This window comes from Lontra canadensis, unplaced genomic scaffold, assembly GCF_010015895.1.
Source record: "Lontra canadensis isolate GAN:19392208 unplaced genomic scaffold, GSC_riverotter_1.0 scaffold26, whole genome shotgun sequence".
NCBI lineage: Eukaryota > Metazoa > Chordata > Mammalia > Carnivora > Mustelidae > Lontra > Lontra canadensis.
This window is the reverse complement of record NW_022631020.1, coordinates 1,088,908-1,113,745: the sequence shown is the minus strand read 5'-3', so window position 1 is coordinate 1,113,745 and position 24,838 is coordinate 1,088,908. Positions and strand designations below refer to the sequence as shown.

The window sequence follows — 24,838 nt, the reverse complement described above, 5'->3', positions numbered from 1 at the left end:
ACAGCAGGGCCGCTTACCTCGCCGGGCTGCTGGGAGCTGAGGAAGGGCCCCGCCGTGCCTCACCCCCAGCTTCCGGTATTTGCCACCATCTTTGGTGTCTCTTGGCTTACAGACACATCACCCCAGTCTCGGTCTCCGTCCCATGGGGAGGGGTCCCTGTGTCTGTGTTCAGGTGTTATGAGGACACTGGATACTGCCTTAGGGCCACCCTACTCCAGTAGGACCCATCCGAACTCTGACGCCCGTGGAGACCCTAGTTCCAAATAAGGCCCCCATTGGAATGGAACAGAACTTTGCGGGGGGGTGGGGGGGGATGCAACGCGATCCAGAGTAAAGACTGAGCAGCAGCGTGTGCCAGGACGAGGGCAGAGCACAGAGGCCTTCCCTCCGCTGGGGAGTCCAGGAGCAGAGGCTGCTGGGAGGGGAGCGAGACTTCGGGGCAGCAGCTGCCTGGGGGTCAAGGATGTGACCCACCCAGTAAACGTGGCTGAGGAGAACTGGTCGGACACAGACTTGAGTCATCTGCCCGCAGGCTTCAGCCTCTCGAGAACAGAGGTAGAAGGGCTTCAGGGCCATGTGACCTGAGACAGGGACAGAAGTGTAGCTGAGTAAAGCCGGAGTGGGGGGTTTGCGTGTAGCTGGTGACCCCAGTGGCCACTGAGACAGTGGGGAGCAGGGAAAGAGAACTCTGTTCAGAGGGTTGGAACATGGCATGTTCCAGAAAGGACAGACGGTGGTGGTGGCGGTTAGAGCCTTCCCACGCGCCTGCCTGGACTTGGGTCACGGTGGGCCGCAGCACGCTGTGGGGCCGGCAGCAAGAGGAGGACCTACCGGGCTCCAGCCAAGGGTGTGGGTTCGGTAGGAGAGGGCTCCCCCCTTGCCTTGGGTGTGACTCAGCTCCGTGTGTGAGGCTCCCCCAGTCCTGCTTGCTGCCATCACCTGCTTGGCACTCCGAGCACCCCATTTTCTCCTGTTCGCCCGTGGGTGAGTGGCAGGCAGGGTGATGTTGGGGGGGGGTGTTCTGCCTGGAACTCCTGCTGTGGGTGGGAACCCACCTGTCTGTGGGTCTGTCTACCTCCGGGGCTCTTTCGGCCTGAGGCACCGTTTGCTTCCGGTAGCCTCTGTCCCCCCCGCATCAGGCAGTGAGCAACTCCAGGCAGAGACACTTAAAATTCTTTAAGGTCCCTGGGCCAGGAGGCAAGAGAAAGAAGTTTGCGTACCTTAAAAATGTGTGTTGGAAGAATAAAGTAGACTCCGGTGTATTATTTATTTATTTATTTATTTTTTAGTAATTTGCCCATTTGACCCCCAGGTTGGGAGTCTGTCCCCAGCATCCATCTCCTGCCTCCTTCAGTCTCCAGGGTGCTGAGGGACCCGCTGGTCAGGGCCCCTGGTGCGGGGGGTCAGGGTGTGCAGCCTGTGCTCCAGGTGTCCCCCACCGGGCCTCCGAGCTGGGGAGCTCAAGCAGGACGCCTGGGGAAGGCCAGTGTGGACCGGGGATGACTCTTCATTGAGGGGAGAGTCACATGTGCAGGGCCCAGGCTGGACGCCTGCTATGGCAGGCCGGCGTTCCGGCCACGGCCACTAGGTGGCGCGCAGCACCCGACAGCGTGTTGTCCTGAGGTGATGGGGCCTTTCCTGTGCTACCATTCGGGGGCGTGAAGTCGGAAATCGGGGAGCACCAAGCTCCCCGCGCCCCCTCTAGGGAGGGTCCCTGGGTGAGAAGCAGCACTTCAGGAACTCCGCCTCCTCTCCGAGGGACAGCAGGCACAGCGGAGGAAGCGTGAGGTGCTCCTACCTTCCACCTGGGGTACAGAGGTCACCGTGGCGGGGGGGGGGGGGGCAGGAGGGTGTGAATTACCTGTCATTTAGGTGGGTGACAGCAGCTCAAGCAGGCTCAGACTCTGCACCCACAGGGAGCACCGGCCCTCTCCCTAATTAGGGCAGATGCAGGAAGCCTCGCCCGGAAACCCCACCAGGAGGCCCCGGGGACTGTGTCGTGTGTGCGTGTCCCCCCCCCCCCACCCCGTGCTGCTGACAGTCGTGCTTGTCCTTCAGAATCAGCTGTCTGGGAATCTGCTGAGGAAGTTCAAGAACAGCAACGGGTGGCAGAAGCTGTGGGTGGTGTTCACGAACTTCTGCCTGTTCTTCTACAAGTCTCACCAGGTACGCAAGTACCACCGCGCGGCGCCGGTGGCCGTAAGGGGGCGGGGCCGGGGGGGCGGGGCCGAGACAGCCTCACTCTGGAAGGATGAAGAACCCCAGCACGCCAGCCACCCAGGCCCGTGAGGGCCACATCCCCGAGACCCTGGTTTCCGAGTGAAGGCGGATGCTGTCCGCGTGCGGGAGGCGCGCCGTGGCCTGGGGAAGGGCCACCGGGCTGGTGGCTGAACGCGGGCGAGGGGAGGACTTCACTGGAGGCTGAGGGCCAGTCTGGGCCCCCCTGGCTGGCCTGTGGGGCAAGAGGCTGCAGCTAGGCCCCAGGGCCGCCTCTCCAAAGCCCCCCGCTGTTGCCTCCGCCCAGGACAATCACCCCCTCGCCAGCCTGCCTCTGCTCGGCTACTCACTCACCATCCCCTCAGAGTCCGAGGACATCCACAAAGACTATGTGTTCAAGCTGCATTTCAAGTCCCACGTGTACTACTTCAGGGCTGAAAGCGAATACACATTCGAAAGGTAACGATCCCCTCCCTTCTCCCAAGCGAGCCCAGTGGACGAGGCTCTTCTGGGGGCAGCTACTCCCTGCCCACTGTGGGCCTGGGCATTTGCTCACTTCCAAAATGTCCTTGACCTTTGGGGGGAGCGGGGTGAGAAGGATGGTCCCCTGGCCTGCCACCCGTATCCACCTCTGTTCTCGAAGAAGCAAGTGACACTCCGACTTCCCTGGTTCAGTGTCAGCCCCTAACCTGTACAGTGTCGAATTAATGCTCCCCAGGGCGCCCTTTTTTAAATCTCTAACATGTGTTTTAGCGTCTAGAGTATTTAGTCGGAATCTGTCAGATTTTGCCGGGGCTGGAGGGCACCCGAGGAAGGGAGCAAATCCTCATGCTTCTGAGGGTCACCTTTTTAGTAAGACTTCCTGTGGGCTAGAATGAGGCCCAGGAGCTGTCATTTTCAAAGTAAGATGGAAAGACCCAAACTATCACATTTGACCGATTTCAGACCGTTCCTGAAATTTCAAGTAGAAATTCTGGACCCCGGGGAACTGGATCCTGTATTAACTAGCTTGGGGGAGGGGGGGGTCCCCAGCCCTCCTGGCCGTGCTGAGAGGACCAGAGTGTGTGTTCCTTCGCTACCCCCTGATCCCATGAGCGTGCAGGACAGGACCTGGACCCAGTCGTTGGGAAGGGTAGTTACAGGGCAACACACCGTGGGGGGGAAACCAAGGCTCAGCCCTCCCCTCCAGCACTCCCTAGTACACTGCTTGGAGAGTGGGCTCAGGGGACAGACTTCCCAAATCTGAGCCCAGACTGGGAACCCTGGACGGGGTGGGGATCTTGTCACCGTGGTAGCAAGGGCCATTGAGCCTTGTAGTGACAAGATCCTAAAAAGACCAGTGATGAGAGAATTTCTACACAGCCTTACTACCCATTTCTTACCCTCGGCACTGAGGACACCGGAGACCATTTGGATCCCTTGGAAGGGTGGGAAGCCCCGCCCCATGTGTTAGAGGATGGGGAGCAGCACCCTGGTCCTGACCTCTAGAGGCCATTTGGCGCCCCCTCATTGTGACACCCCAGAACGCCTCCAGACCCTGTCCAGCAGAGATGGGGAGGCAGCAGGAGCGCACAGAGCGGGCCAGACCCCTCCATCCGGCTGCTCTACAAAGGGAGTGCCCCAGCCATGGTTCTCAAACTGTTCCTCTGGTACACCTCACGGAACCCTTAGCCTGGCTTTCGTGTACTTGGGTACCAAGAGATCGTTCAAGAACCCTTTTGCTAAAATAGCACGTTGACAAACCGGGCACCGGCCTGCCGTGCTGTGTTTTTATAAGTCATGAGGTTACGTGGAGTGTCGGGAAGCTATGTTACAAGGAGAAAAAACACCCTGCGCAGGTTCAGAGAAAATAGCCCTTGACCCTGCTTTCATTCTCTGGTCTCAGGTGGATGGAGGTGATCCGCAGCGCGACCAGCTCCACCTCGCATGCCCACGTCCTGAGCCACAGAGAGTCTCATGGGTACTGATGGCACGTCTGTTGCTGGGCTCGGCGGGGGCGGCTTCCCCGGGAGACACTGCCTGTCCTCTGTATTAACGAAGCCTAGTAAAATTAACACCTGTCTGGGAAACCGAAACCTGGTTTTACAGCAGCCCTCCTCTGTCTCCACAAAACCGTTTTTAACCTTGTCTTTCCGAGCTGTTCGCGGTCATCTGAACAGAACAGGGCTCCTGCCGTCCGGTCTTCCTCCGGGTGGTCTGTTCCCAGCTCACGCCAGTGTTAACCCCGTGTCCCTAACAGTGCCAAATGACCGTTCGTCCGCAGCAGTACGACCCCATCCGTTCAACCAAAAGACAGGGCAAGTGCTCTTTTTCTTAAAAAAAAAATTTTCCAGTGTTTGTGATACACACGGCACAGTCTTGAGCAAATGAGATCATTTTCAGATTTCGTTTTTTCAATCTTTCTACTTTTATAATAATAAGTTAGGATTTACTTCTTTGATTAATAGAAGCAGTTCGCCGCACGCTACGTACTTTCCCCTTTGGGGTTTTATGCTCCAGCGAAATGCTATTCTTGGCACAAGGGGACCAAATTGTTTCCATGATTCCTCTTTACAAAACGTAGCGGCGTGGCCCAAATCCGGCACGAGGTCTGCGTGCTCGCTGTCCTAGGAGTGGTGTGTGCGACGGGAGGTCCTCTGCTATGGTGTTTGCTGTCTGTCTCCCGAGCATGAGAACCTGTATGTCCGTGATCAGGGCCATTTGTGATATGTGACGGTTCCAGAGGGTCTCCATGAGCTTGGAAGCCCCATGAACATGAGGGGCACAGCCCCTGGTGCTCACCGCCATAGCCTGCACCTGTGGCTGAGGACCGCACAGTTGGTAGTAGTATATATTGTGCCTGTCTTCAAGAACATTCTTTCCTCCGTTTATACTCCCCCTCCCCCCCCCCCACAGGCATGGGGTATCCACAGTATGACCTTGCGTATCCGCAACAGTCGTACTACACAGGGAACCGGGTTCCGGGACCTGCGGGGCCCGCTAGTCGAAATCTGCTTGCCTGTTCTCTGCGGAGAGTGGGTGGCTGCTATTCCCTAGTTTTCTTAAACCCTTTCTGACCCAGTCCAGAGGGGGCGACCCATCCAGCCGGTGCCCGCACCCCAGCCCCACTGGCTGGCGCAGCGGGGCTGTTGGGCGTGGAGGGAGCGGCGGCCCCCGTGGACGAGGAGCTCGAGACGCGTTCATCACTTGCCTTACGCTGTGTACCAGATGGTTTGAAAGTACTAACAAAAGGGAATAAAAATACCTCACGCCACAATCCAGCACACTGACGTTTTAAGGCAAAACATCACCTACCTTGTCTGGTCTTTATTTTCATCCGATGCGGGCAGGTTGCAGGGACGGAGTGGCCCAGGAGTGGAGGTGGCTGGTCCTAGCGTAATGGAGGGCGGGGACCTCGTGGGAGGCTGACGGCGTGAAACCGGGGAGGCGGAACCTTGGTGGGGGCCTGTCCATGGTTAGAAACTGACTAAAACCCAAGAGATGAACACAAAGCCAGGGAGGGGGGCTACCTTCCACGTCCTTCGTGAAGGGGGGGCTCCTGGAGACCAGCTACTCCTTCCCAGATGGCTTCTCTCACACCCCAGCAGCAGGACCAACTCCCCAGGAAGGGGAACGGAGGTGCAGCTGACGGGACAAAGGCAGTCTCAGGAAGATGCCCCCCCACACCCGAGGGCACCAGTGACTGACTTCTACAGGCTAGGGGACGAAGGGGTCTAGTACAGTGTCTCAGAGAGTCCGAACCGGTTCGATGCTGGTGTTGCCCTACTCATACCTCTGTGGGCACCGGAGACCACCCCCAAGCTTCCAGGAACCCGGGGTATTTCAGAGACACCCAGTGTCTCAGGTCTCTCGGGCAACTCAAACAGAAACACCAGAAACGCATCTCGCAGCTCTGGAGGCAGGAAGGTGCAAAACCAAGGCGCCAGCAGATCTGGTGTCTGGTGACAGCCTTCCCAGGTCACGGTCTGCTGTCCTCTCTTTGTGTCCTCACAGGGCCAAAGGGAGGAGGGTCTCGGGGGGCCCGTCTTAGAAAGTCACTAATCCCATCATGGGCCCTCGGTCTCCTGACCTCATCACCTCCCGACACCATGCCACCGGGGGTTCGGATTTTAACATGCACAGTCCCCTGCACAGAGTCCCTGTGCTCACGAACACGCCACGCCGCACTCTCCCCATTTACCGCCGTATTTGATAGCACAAATACGGAAGCCGCAGTTTTTTTAAGGAAACAGAAAAACACTCATAAATGGACCATGTTTTGCCAAAAGAACGGTACAAAACGCTACACGAAGAACTGCACTGGACACAAGACTAACTCGACCGGCAAACTGCTGGGTTCAGAAGGCGTGTGGCCTGTGGTTACATCACGACAGTCACGAGGCCAGCTCTGAGGTTCCGAGGCCCCTGAACCCCCATGGTGGCCACTCGCTTGTGCAGCCAGCCAGGACACACGACAGAATGGCTAGAAGGCATGAAAACCCAACCAGACAGCCCACTGCCTCCGGTCCTGCCAGGCAGTAGCTGTGCTCACCGGAAGCCTCTCCCAGGCCGGGGACAATCTGAGCAGCGAAGCTGGGGGCCGGGGTGGGGGGCGTCTGGGCATCAGGGAGCCTCCAGGTGCCAGCCTCGTGGGTCTGGCTGCGCGGCCGTGGGGTTTCTGCCCCGGGTTCTGCTGGAGGCCCCCATGCCGCCACCAGCCTCCCCGGCTCGCGGAGCAGCCCGTGGAAGGGCACAGGGCCCGCAGGCCCCGAGAAGCCAACCGCGGCCTGCGTGGCCACAGACCGGAGAGACTAGGGACGAGATCCCCTTGTCAAAGCTCCTCACAGCACTTCCTCCCCAGCAGGCCCCGTCAGTGGAAGGTGCTGAGGTAGGCTCGAGAACAACGACTCTCTCTCTCCCTGGGGGTCAGCGCTGTCAACCGTCGGGGGGCTGCGGGCCTTGTGCCAACCGTGGGCCAATCCGCTCACCTGGAACCCGGTCTCTCTGCCAGCGTGACCGCTCCTCGCAGTGGAGACCGGCTCCAGCGTGTCGTCTCAAGGTCACCGTCCACATGCAAAGGTGCAGGACCGTAAGCCAGTCTACACGGGCCGGCTGAAAAGCAGCGCGTGCCACCGTCCGGAGAGAGCGGCGTCACTGCTTCACGGGACCGTCCCGCAGCGGACACGCCTCGCACGGGGAGACCGGGCGCTGCCTGGCACGAACCACTCCTAGAGCACGGAACAGCCTCACGTCTTCTCGTGCAAGTTAACGTCCCTGCCGCCGCCGAACGCGCAAGATAACGATCCGCGATGCAGTTCTATTTCCCCGAATCAAAACGTATCCCTTACAGAAATCAATCATTCATTCAGCTTCTGGTTAAAAAAAAGAAAAAAAAAAGATTTCATTGTAGGCTTTTAAACGCTACACTCCGTGACCAAACGCAGACCGCACACACGCACGCTCCCCTCTCCGGCTCTAGGCTGGCTCCCCTCTCTGTGGCCCAGGCCACTGGGGCGCCAGACAGCAAACCCTCCATCCCAAAGGTGACCCAGTAACTTCCTCGCTTCCAAAACTCCTTTGTCTGCCCCTGCAAGGACTGCTGCGCCCACAAGAGGACGATGATTTGTGTCCACGAAAACCACATGAAGCCACACGTACTTAGTCAGGAATCGCTGCTGGAACTCCGTGTCTCACCCCAGAGAAAGGACTCCTCCTGCCTCCCACCAGGCCAGCAAGGCCAGGCCACAGGCCAGGAGAACGACAGGCCCACGGCTGTCAGAGAGCAGCCCCGGCTCCTCTAAGAAAGCAAAGCCGTCCTTAATCAAGGTCCCCAGGAAGAGAGCGCAATTTCACAAATCAGCAGTATCCAGCCCCATTTTCTCAATGGCCAATTTTTTGAAAGTCACACAGGGAGCTGGGCAGGACACTCAGCGTTTTGAATGTGGGCGCTTCTTTCTGGAAGTGCCAAACGTCCCCGTGCGCTTGCTCGCTCTCTGTCTCTCTCTCACACACACACACACACACACACACACACACCAGGTACACTGCCCTCTGAAGAGTCACGTTTCAAGGAAAAATGTGCAAAATAAGTGTGTTATAAAATTTATTCGTGTGCGCATTCAGACATTTTTAGGTGGGCAAGATGATAGGCGGATTCCACTACGAGGCGCGACAGAAAATCCTACTGGGAAGGACAGGAGAGCTGGCGCGGGGCCGGCAGTGGGACGATTTCAAACAAATGTGAAGACGAGAGCACTTCATCGGGGAGAAACTTAAAATAATAATTTAAAGCTTCATGAGGCAAGATATGTTCCAATTTAAAACACTAAGAAATAGTACCATCAAATGGAAGGAAATCAACCTGTATGTGTACCAAAAGGGCCGTTGGGCAAACAAGAGGGGGATTTGCATTTGCGGAGGTACAAAGAGGAGTGTTCCGTGAGGGGGGCATGAAGTCGTATTAATGGCAAACCCTGCAAATACAAAATAAAACCCAAATCACTGATCACAGAATTCAAAATTTACATGTAATAAAGGCAAGGCAATAGACTCGAGTTATGGCCTGTCAAATATTTACTCCACTGACATTATCTACAGAAGCACTTGGCCAATTTGTACACAGTGATTCCTTATGCACGCCAAAAGGGTTTCCGTAAAAATGACACTATATACAAATCTGTACACTGACCCACCAGAGCGATACTCCGTCTCCCGCAGGGGGGGAGTCACCCACTTAAAGCAGGGTACCTGAGATTTCATGTCCTCAATTGCCTTGTCAGGATCCCAAATATACATTTCAGGGTTTGTTTTTGTTTTTAAAGACACTTTCCTTGATATGTGCACAATGGCTAAAATTAAAAAACACGAACGAGAAAATAAAATGATCGCTTGCAGGAGCTGACCCTCCCCACCCCACAGGACGAGTCCATCGGGCGGAGGCCGGCGAGGGGGGCGCCGTGTGCCCCGGGATGGTGGGCACCCGCGGCTGGGGTCAGGGGGTGGGGGGGCCCCTGGATGGCACACCGCTGCAGCGGGGTCAGCAAAGGCTCTCGTGGACGTTTTCGGAGGAGGAGGATGAAGAAGAAGAAAAGAAAAAACCCCAAATGCCAAAGGAATTTCAGTGGGTTGAAGTTCCTCCACCACTTAGAGAGTATCTAGGGAAAGAAAAACAAAAAAACTTAAGTGAATGCGTGTCATCTGTAACCCCCATGCAAAAAGTCAAACCAGCACCGAAATCCTAGTTTACTAGGCAATCTCAAGTCATAAAAAAAATTTAGTGGCGCAAACATCAATGGGTTCATTATTATATAAAAAATTCATAAGAACTAAGAAAGTCATGATTTTGACCCCACTTTTCATCAGTTAGATTCAGTCAGTGAAAAAACTGGAAGAATGTAGCAAGCCAGAGCGTGCCTGGTCTCCTGGGAGGAAAAAAAGATGGGACAGTTCTGCTTACAGTCCACTGCTAACACTGCCCCAGTCGGCAGCTCCCGCTGACACGTGCGACCCCAGGGGCGCGCACACGGCTGGCTGGCACAAGAGGCCCCGCCGGGCCACAAGAATACTACTGCTCGCGCACGTAATCCCGCTTCCTGGAGCTGTCCCTGGGGTCCAGAGAAGGAGCAATGTATTTGCACAAGGAGGTCTCTTAGGGCTTTTTGTCATTGGAAAGATTAGGCAACAACTCCGATGTCCAAGAGCAAAGAAAGGGTTAAGTAAATTAAGCAAACTGAAAAAACAGGTTAAAAATTGTAATTATAGGGCGCCTGGGTGGCTCAGTGGGTAAAAGCCTCTGCCTTCAGCTCAGGTCGTGATCCCAGGGTCCTGGGATCGAGCCCCGCATTGGGCTCTCTGCTCGGCAGAGAAGCTCTGGCTTCTTCCTCTCTCTCTGCCTGCCTGCCTCTCTGCCTACTTGTGGTCTCTGTCAAATAAATAAATATTAAAAAAAAAAAATTGTAATTATAGGGGGCCTGGCAGGCGCAGTCGGTTGAGCATCCAACTCCTGATTTTGGCTCAGGTCGTGACCTTGGTGGGGGGGCGTCTATGGTTTACACACAACAGACCCTGGGACCCGGCACCGCCGGGAGGCGTGACCAGGCTGAGTGGGGTCATGGGCACCTTCTTCGGCTTTCTGACAATTGCATGGTACTGTCTTGCTCTGGAATACAGAAAAGGGTGGGGGGGGTCCCCGAGGCCCAACCTCACCCCAACACTGACCCTAATTCACAGGCAAGGGCAGAGGACACACTTAACGGAAGTGCTCTCAACCATTCCGGCCGAGAGCCGCTCTTGCGGCGTCTACAATACTGGGCCCTCTCCCGGGGAACAAAGGATCACGTACGACCCTGTGGGAAAGCAGGCCGTACCACAGATCTCAGAGCCTCCTTCCAGAAGGAGAACTGCCTACGCCACGGGAGGACTTGATGCCACACAGAAGGGTCCACACGATAATTCAAATGACGACACGTCTTTGAAACGCTTTAGGCAAAGTCGGTTCTTTTTCCCCCGAGGTGACTGATCCACCAGAGTGATGCCCTTCAGAGCAAAATGGACACGAAGCAGCGGCAGTGGCCACCATGGTCTGGGCCATCTGGGTGGGGCACACACAGAAGAGCTCCAGCTGCGGGCTGCAGGGACCGGCGGAGGACCCCCGACCCCCCGGAGCGTGTCACCCGCTGGCCGCAGAGTCCGCACGGCACAGAGCAGAGCGGGAGGGACAGATGGCGCGGGGACGAGAAGGACTGTGGACTCGGCGTTTCCTAATGTATCACCGTGAAGTACGCGCTCCCGGGTGAACGCGGGCCGTGGTGGGTGGGACTGAGCCGGCGGCTGCCGAGGTCACAACGAACCATGGCGGGTTCACGCCGAGATGTGCCGCTGAGTGTGAAACACACGCCGGGCTGCAAAGATGCCAAACCGCACGGGAACGACCCCCCACTGATGACACGTCGGAGAAAGACCTGGGATGCGGTGGGTTCGAGAGCGTATCACGACCCTAACTTCACTGGCACCTTCTTTACTATTTCTCAGGAGGTGACCAGAAAGCCCTGGACCGTGCGGTGTGGCTCACACCGGCTTCCGGGCAGTGCGGGGCCGGACCAGCTGTGTCGGCCGCCCAAGGGCAGGAGCCGAGGGGAAATCGAGTCAGGTACATGTGTCCCTCTGACCAGTTCAGGCAACTCGGGACAGGGTGGAAACCATCAGTCCCGAGAGTGGCCCTACACAAGCAGAAAACCAAACCTGAAAAGACCCTCCCAGCGCGGCGGGTTCCTCGTTGAGCGCTGGGACACTCGCAGGCTCCCCTACCTGCAAACACATGCACCAGCCCCCGAGCCACTTCGGGAAAGGAGAAAAACGGACCATTAAGTCATTCCTCGGTCGTGGGAAAGCCTGTGTGGTAATAAGGATGCCAGCCCAGATGAGTGAGTCACGGACACTCTAACATTAGGGACGTCCCCGCACACACACCCCGAGGGGTACAGACAAGCTTGTCCCGACTGTGTGTGTCCCGCCGACCTGACTTCTGTTTTCCTCTATGCCTGGGAGCCGTGAGCACCGACAGCGGGAGTGGATGAACCCGAGGACGACAGCGGACTCCTTCGCTCGCCTCAGAAATCAAGGCGGCCGGTGAACAGGCCCTACCGTGCTGCCGCCACAGAAGGGCGGGTCGGCGCGCGGGGATGGCGTCTACGCCGCAGCCAGAGCAGAGGAGCGTGAGCCGCGCGCGGTGCCACAACCAGGTTGTGCCCCCACACCCCACTTTATCAGGACGCTTCACGGGCCAGAGGGCAGCCCCCCTGGATCTTCACTGCCAAGGAGCAAAAGCAACGCAACACGCCCCTAACTTCTTTACAGTTGTCAAGTCAGTGTCTCTGGAAAGACCTGAAACGCTCCACTCTCATCAAGGCTCGGCTGCCCTCTGGAAGAGACTGGACAACTCCCCCGGAAGGGGAATTTCAAAGCAATGCCCCAGCCGGCTTTCTGGGGAGTGACGGTTTGGGGGTGTGGAGCAGAGCTCGAGTCACAGCTAACCTCCACTCCGCAGCACCCCCAAAGGGCTGCCCTTACATGGGGGTGGCCATGGGAGCGACCTCCACCAGGGGACTCCTAGAACAAGCCTGAGACTGGGTGGGGGGAGCCGGATCGCCGCCCCCCTCTGTCGCTGCCCCCTCAGCCCAGAGCCCCCGGCAGGGCAGGGAGTGCGCGGCTGTCCCGACAAGGCTCCCGGGAGCAAGGCAGACATGAGCATGGGCATAAGCTCAGGAGAAGGTGCCCGTGTCCTAAGTCCCCGAACCCTGTGAGAGGAGAAAAGCACCCGGAGAGCAGCAGACACACGGTGGGGAGCACCCCCTCCCCCCCAGCAGATAGGCAGCATCGCTAGGAGCGGACGGGGTCACAAGGTCACTGGGTGTTCCCACGAAAGAGCTCCGAGTGCACATCTGTGGTCCTCCCCTGGGCACCCCAGACCCCGCCATTCCTCACAGCGGCATCCAGAGCTCAGACTGAAGTCTTCTCGGACTTGATTCTGCTTCAACCGTGTGGCCGGGAAGGAAACGGCCAGAGACCAGGAGCAAAGCGCCAAGGCGACCGAGGACTGCCAGGCAGTCCCTCGGACAGACCAGGAAAGGCAGGGGGCACACGTGGCATGGTCCGACCCACGAGGCCTGGGGCAGTTACCTCTGCAGCCGCTGGACGAGCTGGGCCACCATGGTGTCCGAGATCCCGGGGCAGGCCTCCTCGGCCAGGTAGATGGCCCCGCGCAGCTCCTCTATGGACCCCATGTTACCTCCGCACGCCTGGCTCTTCTCCTTCAGCTGCAGACACACAAGCGAGAAGAGCATGACCCACACAGGAATCAAGGGGCACCTCCTCTAAGGTGGGGCGCGATGTGAGGCCCACTGCGCCCCAGGCACACGAGTCCGGTGGAGCTCGGGCTGGGCTGTGGGCAGCCTGCACTCCCTCTGGCGAGAGTCTTTCCGGGGGACAGTGCGCGCGGAAACGGCATTCGTTAGACTTAAATCGCTACCTTCACCAGGAAAGAGCAGAGACAACTTTCTGGGCACGTTGTCAAGACCCAACGGGACAGCCGCCCCACTTCTTCACTTGGACCTTCGTCTACACCAGAAACACATCGTCCCATCGCTCGGCTCTGGTTCCCACAGGAGCTGTGCTGCGGGCTGCGGCTTTGCTCCAACAGTAACAGGTCGGTCCTTTATCCCAGCAAACAGCCTTTTTGGTCCACTGTGCTGTCAAAATATTCTATTTCCTACAACCAAGCACCCCCACCCAGCCTAAATTCTGGGAATCCGGTGTCCCTCTTGAGCCTCCCACCTTCACAAGAAATCACAGCAGTGTCCTCGGGCACCACCACCAGCTCTAAGTCCCCCTCCCGGAGCAACGCAGGACAAGGAGGGCCGTTCAGTCACAGGCAGCAGGCGTGCGACGAGCCTCCCGGGGCAGGAGCCCCTCCCCGATGGCTCCTTTAACAAACTGATCACATGTGGCTTTGGCTTTGCAAGCTCCTGTGAACACATCACTGCCAGCATCGGCCCATCCTGACCGTGCTGGTCCCTCCTCCCCGCGGAAGGGACACAGGGAGGACCCGGAGGGCCTGGTGTGGGAGGGGCCGTGGCCCAGCGTGCTCTCCCTGTGCTCCTCCCCGCCACAGACTGTGACGCAGCAGACCTGGAGGCGGCCGCCAGTGTCCACCTAGGACTCCTGATCACTTAACTAATACAACGGTATTCACAAGTCATGAGCACCCAACCTCTCTGCCTTCTCCCATTTCCTGCAACGGCCTCCCTCCCCGGCCCACCCTGCCCTGTGCCCCCACCGCAAGTCCCCCTGCCCAAAGCTGCTGCTGGATGGGCTCCATCAGCCGTCACGCACACTCCGACATCAGGACAGCCTCACTTGTAGACACGGGGATAATGATGCTTTGTTATTTTTATCAGAATTACATAAAATGATGTATACTGATAAAAACACCTTAGACAAGACACCCATGAGTTTACCTTCAGCTTAGCTGAAAAAAATCTGAACAGTATTACACTGAGGACTAATTCACTAATTCTAAGTAATGATTTCAGCACTGTTTCTTCATATGCCCAATAGAAAATACATGGCTTCAAACAAGTAAGAAATATGTTTATCATTTTCCCTAATGGCCAGACTGATCCTAGTGGAGCGCCCATGGCAGGGTAACAGGAAAGCAGAGGAACATCTTGAAAACCCAGAGGACCACTCTCCCAAACAACGTAATAAAGAGTGAGACGGTGTCTTATGGACAGGAGTGAAGAGCGCAGGCACCCAGAAACGTCAGTCGAGGGGAGAGCCAGGGAGCGACACGGAGGGCCTCCAGCTGCCCTGGGTCACTTAGTTTGCCATCACAAACCCACATGTCCAGCAGTTTCAACTCCACACCCCAGGCTCAGCATGGGCCCGGCTGCCGGCTGGGAAGGCAGGGCCCTCAGCCTAGCCCAGGAGGGCTGACGCTGGGCAGGGGAAGGACAGAGAGCTGGACAAAGCGGGCCAGAACCCCTCTTGGCAGGGGGACCGAGCTCTGGGAGGGAAGGTGTGTGTCTGGTACCTCTCACCCAAGACCACCGTCCTCAAGTAGCAGGAGAGCTCCGCGTCACCACACAAACAGAAGGGACCAGTGTGGCTCACTCTAGACTACCTTAAAGGCAGCCTGTGGGGCTCAAAAAAAAAAAAAAAAAGACAGAAAGGGTATCTCCAACTTCTTTTCAAATCACCTCCTAACCAGATGAAGAATAATCTTCATTCTCATAAACTTTATTCTTGAAAACACTGCACAATGCCGTACCTCCAGGAGGCAGGGCGGGCTCCCCTGAGAAGGAACGGCAGACCAGCGTGTGGGTGACATCGGTCCCCGGAGGAGGACGGGACCTGGGCTGCTCACCGGGGAAACAAACCAGGGAAACAAACTGGGGGCCCAACAACAAGTAAGGAGACTTGTATGGGATTACAGTGAACTATGGGGGCACAGTGGGGCACAGGTCTCTGCGGAATCCAGTACCTCCTTTAAAATCAAGGTCTACAATTTCACGTCACCGTCAATTTGATGCAAAGCCGTCAGGCTGCACCGAGCAGGTTTTGTGGAGAGCAGTGCGACAGAAGCTCAAATTCACCCTGGTGACACCCGGAGCCGCGCGGGGCCAGCACACTCAAGGAGGCGACAGTGACCTTTCCCAGGAGGGGTGGGCAGCAGATGGTGCCCAGGAGAGCAGGAGGGGCACCGGGAAGCCAGTGCCCAATCCCAGCGGCCTCACGGGACCACGATGCCGACTCCCCACCTACTGGTGCCCACCAGCTCTAACCTCCCAAATTTGACTGGCGACACGTCACAGAAAGAGGACCCTGCTCCCCACTGCGTCCCTGTCACACCCCACCCCCCAAATGTCAACTGGGTATCTTACCTCTGCAAATAGAGGAGAAATAATTGTAGATAAACACTGAGAGAAAGGCCTCTTTGGGATGTCTTTCATCTTAGGGAAGAAAAAAAGGTGATCAGAAGTAAGTATTTAACATTCATATTCAACAGTGCAGAAACTTCAGACAAGCACCATGCTAGCCAGCATAAAGTCTGAAATGCTCTCTGTTTGCTGTGCTATCTTTTATTTTTAAGATTTTATTTTCTTCAGTAGTCTCCACACCCAGAGTGGGGCTCGAACTCACAACCCCGAGATCAAGCGTCAAGGCATTTGCTGTGATAGCTAAACGGGACTGTCTCACGCTTTTTCACTAAACTTCAACATTTCTTTGCGGCGATGTGCCAAACTCATGCTGCTGGGCGAACCAGCATCTGGACTCCAGGTGCAAAGGCCCGAGAGGTCCCGGGAGTGGCCCTCGTGCAGAGGCAGGTGACAATGAATTGCACCCCTGCGCGGTTTATGCAGCAGGACTTGACTACCGACACTCTGGAAATGGAAATGAGATCAAAGCTGGCTGGTGCAAGTGACTATCACAGGACAGGGGCCCATTTTCTACTTTTGCAATCTCTGTAATGACTCCCATCTGCCCAGTGCAGCAAGACTTGTAGGATCACCAGGGGACAGCTGTGAACAGCCGCTGGTCCACGCTGCCTGACAGAAACTACACCACGGTGCTTTAAAGCGACTCCAAAAACACAGTTCTTCATAAACTTAAACAGGCGTCAAACCAATGAAAATAAAGTCCCATGTAAGTACCAACAGTACTACGTTTGTTTTTAAGAACCTAAAAAACTTAATCCCAAAATTCTGGTATCTTTTCTGAGTAACCCCAATATACAAAACATAGTTCCGTGCAAGGTCTGAATGTCACTTCACAGGTGAGACGCCCTGCCCCCGGCCCCCACTATGTGCAAGCCTCAGGAAAGGCCGATGGCGAGGGAGGGAGTTGGGGGACGGGGACAGGGACACAGCAGGCTCTGCAGAGCAGGAAGCAGCCCGAAGTACAGACCAGATGCCGGGCTCTTGGATCTCACTCTCTGGGTCCTTATGGGTCCCCGACAGCGAGACCCCCCCCAGCAAGCTGCCCCAGGGAGCCCCACCCCGCCCCCCACAGAGCAGGCCCGCAGAGGTGAGTGGGGACGGACTGTGGTACAAGCCAGCGTTACCTTATTTCTTTCTAAGTCCGAAGGCTGAAGAGCTCCATTTTCAAGACTCTTTGGATCTTTCTCTCGGATAGTGAAGATCCAGTCCCCAGAGTCGCTGCCTCCAGAGGCCTGGCTGTCCGTATCCGTCTCCCTTTGGAGAGAGATCCGGAACTCTGTGAGCGAGTGCACAGCCCTGCACCCGAGACTGACCCCCGCAGCCCTGCCTGGCCACCCCACACTCCACACCTACCTCCCATCCCTGCTCGCCACCCATCATTCTCTCCAGGTCCTGCCACCCGCCTCTGAGGAAAGAGACCGTCACCACGGGGCTCCCTGACTTCCCACAGCACTGGCCGCACCCACAGCCGCCATCCCACCTCCTGGACCCCAGAGAGGCCGCTCCCGGGCAGGACCACCCTGCGCTCTGCGCTCCGCTGACAGCCCCGCTCTCAGAGGTCATCTTTTCTCCCCTTCGGCTCCTTCCCATCAACGCCCCGACACGCATCCCTTTGGCTCCCGCAACGCAACGACCCCTCCAGCCACAGCCAGCCCCCAGTCTCGTTTCTTGGGTGTATCAGCTACACTTACTGCCTCTGTTTCTTACCTTCTCTCACCCCAAAACCAACCCTGTCCCTACAGCTGCTCTGACCAAGGCCGTCGACCGCCCGCACGACACTGCGCGAGGGGGCTCCTGCTCTGTCCTCCGCCTGCTTGAGCCCCGGGTCCATGTTCCTGCTCATCCCCGCTCCCCTCCGAAGTCTCGCCCCCAGATCACCCCGGACACGGTCACCCACAATTCGGTCCTCTACACTGGCGTTTCCCAGCGGCCGGCCCACCGTGCTCTGCAGACACGCGCTGGGTGACACTGTTCACTCTCATGGCTCCGGCGACCATTCACAGTGTCGTAACTCTAAATCCCGGACCACAGCCTGCACGACTCGCCTGTACCCCGAACCTCAACGCTCCTCTACACCATCCTGCCAGCACCTCAAACATGTCCCACCCCAAACTCAGCTTCCCGTGCCCCGGCCTCCTCCCTGCCCCGCCTGGCTGCTTCTCCGGTCACCACGACACCCACCACACCGCTGAGGTCTAGATGGTCTCCACTTCCTTCACTCAAGGCCGTGGCCACGTTTGGACTGCCTGGCCATCTTTTTGTCCCCACAGCTACCACCCTCATCTCTCCGCTCCCTGAGCCAGGGGTTCTCGCTCTTGGCTCCTGTGACCCTGAAACACCTGGTCTCGCCCCCAGAAACTCTGATTCAACCAGCCCGGCGTATGGACCTGGCCTGGTGGTCGACTTGGGACTTGTAGCCGAGGCGTGAGGGAGAACAGAATAGGTGCTACAGAGGGGCCCACTTCCACTTGTGACGCCCTTGTTCCTGCCAGAGCGGGCGGCCCAGCGCCCCCCCCTTCCCCCACACCAAAGCAACTCCCAGACCCCAACCATCTCTTTGGCTAACAGAATTCCAGGATGCGTAACCTGACACCGGTTTTCAGCAAGGAACTTCTGGTATCCAGCTTCACAGCCCTAGCATCGACCACGGACACGCCACAACACAGAATCGTAAAGACGTACATTTGTATCTTCAAAAAAGAATATACTTAAAGCAGTTACACCTGACCAATATTTTATGGGCAGGAAAAAGAAAAGGAAAAGGAGACCAGGCCTAGTTCTTTATGCACTGTTCCTTCACAAAGATTTTTCCTGGAAACTCCACTAGCAACAGAAAGAGGCTAAAAGGCCCCCAAATTGTCCCACACTGACACAAAGATCATCATCAACCTGGGTTATCTGAAAACAAATTAACAAAGAAATTCACAAATAACAACAGAAAATCCCACCCCAGATGAGGGAGAAGAACAAACGCAAACATGACCCATGCACAGGGCTCCCATGGGAGCCCCCCGGCCCAGGTCACGCGCCCTGCACACCCCGGCTGAGGGGACTCACGTGTCTGAGTCTTCGGAGCCCGAGTCCTCGTGGCTCTGCTCGGCCTTCCATCTCTTGTACCTGTCGATGAGCTCGGTCAGGTAGGAGGTTTTCTTTGCGTTGCGTATTATAAACTTGTGCTTCAGTAACTCCTTCGCGGTGGGTCTCTGGAAAACAAGCCGCCAGACGGAACAGGAAGCAGGAGATGAAGTTCCCTGTGTTCTGACTCGACCCCAAAGGACAGACTTCTGCCTCCAAGAGTCACGCACCCACACTAAAATGTAACGATCGAGTTCTGCTTCCAGGTCTGTTTCCCTGACAAAAGCCAGGATTCCAACAGCAGTGGTCCAGCACCCACGGGTGGGAATCCACGTGCAGTGTGGACATGGCGGTTAGTGTCTGATGTGGTCTGTGACATGCCACTGGGAACCACCCAGCAAAAGCAAAAAGCCTTTCCCGAGGAAGACGCACTGACACAGAAAACATGTCAGAGAACTTCAGAGATCATTTAGGACAGCTAGAATATACCTCCCGGTTTTTATAAAATATTTTGTTTACATACGCACACACATACTTACATACAAATGCTGACAAGAGAGAAAATATGTGCTCTGTGCTACCTTGTTAACTTTCTGTGTTACTATTTGGCTCCACCTCCCCAAAATAGTAAGATAGATGTTAACTGGGATACATCTCAACAAAACTAGAAAGGAACCAAGATATACCCTTTTCTCTGACGCTGAAAGAGTACCGAGTGCCCTCACTCATCAGCTTCCCCCACGTACAAGTGCTGGCCTCCCCCGTCTGTCTCTCGCCCTGGGGTTGGGGTGAGGACCTCGTCCAGGTCCTGGGCTCCGAATGGCCAAAACCACACAGCACATTCTGAAGTTGGCAACTGCCTTCCCCTCAAGGATGGCAAACCGGATGACAGGGAGCACACTTTCCAAGCACAGCCCAAACGAGAGCAGACGGGGGGGCGGGGGGCGGGGGGGGGGGGGGACACGGCCAGTGAGACTCAGTTCCCTCTTACTTAAAGCCTGATTCACGACAGCCAGCCATGTTTCTCAAATTCAAGCCTACAGGAAACCTGGGTCACCTCAGGTGCTGTCTCACTCCCTGGGAAACTCCCAGCATCTCCGAAGTACTCACATTCTCAGCTTCTTGTCCTCTTCCTCAGTGCGCTTGGGGCAAGGTAGGGGCAGACATGTGTGCTCTGGGCAAGTATGCAGACACTAGAAATCCATTTTTAATGGAAAGACGAGCACACGTGTGGGGGTGTATCTTCTTGGGTGCTTCATAGCCTCTGCACTGCGGCAAGGGACTCACATCATACCAGACCGTCCAGAGCGCCGTGGACAGATGAAGCAGCGACCCTCCCCGCCTGATGCCTGAGGCATTAATGAAGCCCACCTGGTGAGCTCAGGCTACGTTCCCCCGGGGGTTTGAAGAAAATGCTGCATCCCCCATTTCATTCCTTTACCAAAACGAGCATACTAGAAAACCATGGTGTTCTTGTAAAATTAGTCACCCATTCTTAGATAAGAGTTAAGAAGGGGATTCAGGGACACCAGGGTGGCTCAGTGGGTTAAGCCTCTGCCTTCAGCTCAGGTCATGATCTCAGGGTCCTGGGATCGAGCCCCGAGTCTGGCTCTCTGCTTAGCAGAGGGCCTGCTTTCCCCAACCCCTGCCTGCCTCTCCGCCTACTTCTGATCTCTCTGTCAAATAAACAGATAAAATCTTTAAAGGGGCGCCTGGGTGGCTCAGTTGGTTAAGTGTCTGCCTTCGGCTCAGGTCATGATTCCAGGGTCCTGGGATCGAGCCCCTCATCAGCCTCCCTGCTTAGCAGAGAGTCTGCTTCTCCCTGCTGCTCTGTTTACTTGTGCTCTCTCTCTTTATCCTTCTGTCAAATAAATAAATAAAATCTTTAAAAAAAAAAATCTTAAAAAAAAGGGGGGGGGTTTAGCTTGGCCTTCAGCCAACGCTGCTAGAAGACTCAGAAACAAACTAAGGACATATGGTCCTATACGTAACACCAAAATACAAAGATAACCTTCAGAGATGCATCCTAATTCAATAGAGAATTCAACTAAAGCTATACAGGAGAGAATTCGTCTGGCCACATGGCTCTGCCAGTCGATCACACACACAAAAAAAAATAAAATAAAAAAGGAAGGGGTAGGAGGGCAAGGTGGGTGGTTCATGCGTACTTTTTAATTTATCTTTTCTTTCCTAACACATGCCAAGAAGAAATTAAAAACATGTACCTTAAAGGCACATTTAGCCATTATTTTTCTGGCCAGACTTTGCGATTACTAAAAACGGCTAAAAATAGCCTGACCTTTTACTATAAACATTAAAAATTTATGATTCCACGTATAATATTAAGGAGAACAGTCTTCAGGCTCAATGAGGTACAAAATGCTAGAAAATCTGAAAGAAAATAAGTAGATTTCTGTTTATTAAAAGATAAATAATAAAAACATTTACGGAGCATCTGGATGGCTCAGTGGGTTAAAGCCTCTGCCTTCGGCTCAGGTCACTAGCTCAGGGTCCTGGGATGAAGCCCCAAGTCAGGGTCCTCAGTAGGGAATCTGCTTCTCCCTCTCCCTTTGCCCCCAGCCACCACCCCCCCAATTGTGCAAATGCTCTCTCTACCCTAAATAAATAAAATCTTAAAACAAAAAAATCTGCAACTCAAATTAGTCGCATCCATTTAGAAAAGAAGAAGGAAAAAAAAAAAAAAGTGATCATAAAGACAACGGTGACTACAGCAAGAGTGATTAAGGAAATTCCAGTAAGATGGCTCTAGACCAAGTCTGGCCACACAGAAAGAGGCGCCCACCCCGAGCTCGAGCAACTCACAAAGCTTGGCTCCTTATTCAAACAGGCTTCAACAAACTCCTTGAGGGGTTTGCTGTAGTTCCCTTCCAGCGTGGGGGGGTTGTTCTTTGGAATGAGGAATAAAACCTTCATGGGGTGCAGCTCCGAGTGAGGGGGCTCCCCCTTCGCGAGCTCGATGGCTGTTATGCCCAGGGACCAGATGTCTGCCTGCAACAACAAAGCATTTTTAGAGATACCAAGAAGGAATAAGCTCGAGTAAATAGGCTTCTTAGAAAAAAAAAGAAATACATCTCAACGTACTTCTAAGGTTTTGAAAAAGATAATTATTTTTAAGCAAAAACAAAAAAGATAAGCCTTTGGTATAATTTCAAAACAGGCGACACACAGGAGAAAACGGAATACACAGACCACCTTCTAGCTCTGCACTGAAGGTGGATTTTACAATCATTCGTCTTCCGTTTACTGCTGGAGTATGAAGCACTCCACGGTGACTCAGATCCCTGGAGTGACGTGACAGTTCGCCAGAAGTAAGCAGAGCGGGCACGTCTGGAATAGAGGGGTGTTTGCGACTCACCCATCAAGCCTGCTTACAACCACGCACAGCTGTGAGGCTAAGAGCCTCAGAGACTTGGGTTTAAACGCCAGCTCCATAACCAAAGTCTTACGACAGGAGACAATATCTCACCAGGACGCCTGGGTAGCTCAGTCAATTGGGGTCGGACTCCTGGTTTCAGCCCAGGTAGTGCTCTCAGGGTCGTGAGATCGAGCCCCACGGCAGGCCTGGCATGGAGACGGCCTCCCAGTCCCTCTTCCTCCGCCCTTCCCCTCACCCATGCTCTCTCACGCGTGCTCTAAAATAAATAAGTAAATAAAATCTTAAAAATAAAAAATCTAACCTGTGAGCCTAGTTTCCTCAATGGCAAATGGAAATAATACCGGGGAGGTTGAGCAGGGTGCCTCACAGAGGGCCCCGAACTCAGAACGGGTGTCTTCCGGAAACGTTCACACACACACACAGAAGTGGAGAAAACTACCGGAATCTTAATAGGGGAGAATATTCACAGAACTAACATGAAGTTAATGATTATTAACAATCTGCCATATGGACTTTGTCTACTATTTGCCACAGTGTATTTAAAAGTAAGTCTAAGATATCCTGACATTCTCCCCTGACTACCTCAGCTTGTCAGTAAAGGTTCTGTACTACCTATCAAGACCGAAAATTAGGAACAATTTAAAAATTAATAATAAGTTAATATGCTGTAATAGTTAAATTTCCTCAATTCTTCAAGAAAGTATTGTCACGGTCGGTTTACTGGAATCGGGATCCACACGAAGCCCGCCTCGCACAACCTTTCTGCACTGGCCACTGGGCACGGGAAACCCATCGAAAGTCAGAACCTACTCGATCCCTCACGCTCACTCTACAGCAAAGAAATGAAAGGCTGAGACATGGTTCAGGTCACGGCAGGACCCCGACATCCCAACCTTCAAAACCTGCTGTGTTCTCACAGCCCTAGGGAGCGGGACAGACCCTCGCTGCTATCTCCCTGGCCAACAGCCGGCGGGGTCAGCGCCACCACTCGCTCTGCTGCTTCTCTTCTTGGTGAAAACAGGCCTGTCAGCGAGTCTTGTTCTGAATTCTTTGCACAAAAAGGATCAGACTCAAGAACCAGCATCAGGACTCCTATTCCCATGCTCCCTCCCTGGGCAGCTTGGACTCTGTTTTAGCTCACATGTGAATGTATTACTTTTAAAATCAGTACAAACATGACAGATCCCAGAGTCCCTGTGCCCAGGAGGAGGTAGGCTGCTCGGCAGGTGAGCGGCGCTGCCCACGGCAGCAGGAGGATGGGAGCAGGTGCGCAGTGACAGGGAGCCAGGGATACACAAACAGGGGAACGCGCAGCCTCGTGTGCCAACGGCTCTTCCCACAACAGCTTTCCTCTGGCTGCCTGCTCCTGCCCTCCTGGACTTCCTGAGAACGGCTGCTCTATCCAAAGCCTGCTGCTTGGCACCCACAGGGCCTCAGCCCCCCAGACCCCTGATGGACAACCTCTCGATCCCCAAGCACCCCACAGCCACTTACAAACCATAATCCAAACACCAGACCGACGGTGGCCTTTGCTGACAGCCTCTCACCATGAGCCTATGCTCATGTCCCTAGAGCTCCGAGGGCTGCGGAACAGGCTCCCGGCTGGACAAGAGACAGAGAGTCCCAAGATTTCAAGGACCTGCACCTGCTCCCACAAGCCAGCATGGGCCAGCAGCTCACAGGAGGCCACCTTCCCGCCTGCACATCACGCCATGGTCTTCAGAAGAGAGGCTCAGGAATCACCCTCCTGCTTCTCCCCTAGTCCCCCAGGAGGGTCAGCCAGTATGGCCTTGTCCCAGCAAAACGCGTGCCAGCCTTCCAGCCTGCTAAGCCAGAGCCTGTGTGTCGCACCAGCTCATGACTTCTTCTCTGGATCCTCCTCCACCAGCCAGGGCCAGCGGTGTGGCTCCCAGCCTCTCAGCACTGGGGGCCCCCTGTCCCTCCTGCCCGTGGCTGGGTTCAGAGCTATCCTCTCCCCCTGGGGCGTCTCTGGAGGGCTCCTAAGTGTCTTCCTGCCTGGAGACTCCCCCTCTAGACATCTCACATCCTGCCTACGAATGTGGAAAACTTGATGGCAATTTGGCATTATGTATCAAAAGCCGTAAAAACACTCAAGCTTGTTAAAACCAATAAATTCCACTTCTAGGACTCTATCCTAAATAAATAATTTTAGATTTAGAAGATGGCGTATGCTGCCAAAAACATTCCATCGCTTCCACTCAATCTTAGAAGAAGGATAAAGCTGTGCTAACACGTTTACTGCTACGCCGCACACTCAGCGGTGACGGGGCAGAGAATCACAAATGTAACGGGGTTTGTCCATTACTGTACTTAGGAAATATTTGGGAAATATGGCATCAGATGAGAACACGTGTCTAGGTTTTAAAATAAAAGTTATGTGGGGGAAGGGCACTTACTTTCCAAGGCAATTAAGATTGAGGTAGAAGAGGAGACCTGTTTTACTGCCATCTGGAAAACCACGAAATTAGATGTTAAGAGAAAACAAACAGTGGTTTTCAATATGGGCCCAACAGAAGTTATAAGGGCAGGTGTTCTAAACTACACACAGACCCCTGCAAACAAACTGACTTCCCGCATGGACAGCTCCCACAGCATGCTCCTAAGGGATGACACAGAGTTCTCTGGTACTGATGATCAGGGACTCCTCTCGGTA

The 24,838-nt window shown here is 55.0% G+C and overlaps 2 protein-coding genes across 7 annotated transcripts in view; one reads left to right on the top strand and one right to left on the bottom strand.

Annotated features, from left to right (window-relative positions):
* FARP1 (FERM, ARH/RhoGEF and pleckstrin domain protein 1) overlaps positions 1-4,292 on the top strand; it is a 271,268-nt gene extending 266,976 nt beyond the window's left edge. For all 4 annotated transcript variants that reach the window (XM_032864124.1, XM_032864126.1, XM_032864127.1 and 1 more), the window contains exons 25-27: positions 2,059-2,166; positions 2,525-2,676; positions 4,103-4,292. In XM_032864124.1, coding sequence (XP_032720015.1) covers positions 2,059-2,166; positions 2,525-2,676; positions 4,103-4,184 — 342 coding nt within the window. In that variant the 3' untranslated portion in view covers positions 4,185-4,292. The remainder of the gene's footprint in view (positions 1-2,058; positions 2,167-2,524; positions 2,677-4,102) is intronic.
* A 3,990-nt stretch (positions 4,293-8,282) lies between these two features.
* Positions 8,283-24,838, bottom strand: part of STK24 (serine/threonine kinase 24) — a 114,697-nt gene continuing 98,141 nt past the window's right edge. For all 3 annotated transcript variants that reach the window (XM_032864121.1, XM_032864120.1, XM_032864122.1), the window contains 6 exons: positions 21,591-21,776; positions 18,750-18,895; positions 16,817-16,946; positions 15,636-15,704; positions 12,874-13,010; positions 8,283-9,350 (listed from right to left, as the gene is read on the bottom strand). In XM_032864121.1, the coding sequence (XP_032720012.1) occupies positions 9,314-9,350; positions 12,874-13,010; positions 15,636-15,704; positions 16,817-16,946; positions 18,750-18,895; positions 21,591-21,776 (705 nt within the window). In that variant the 3' untranslated portion in view covers positions 8,283-9,313. The remainder of the gene's footprint in view (positions 9,351-12,873; positions 13,011-15,635; positions 15,705-16,816; positions 16,947-18,749; positions 18,896-21,590; positions 21,777-24,838) is intronic.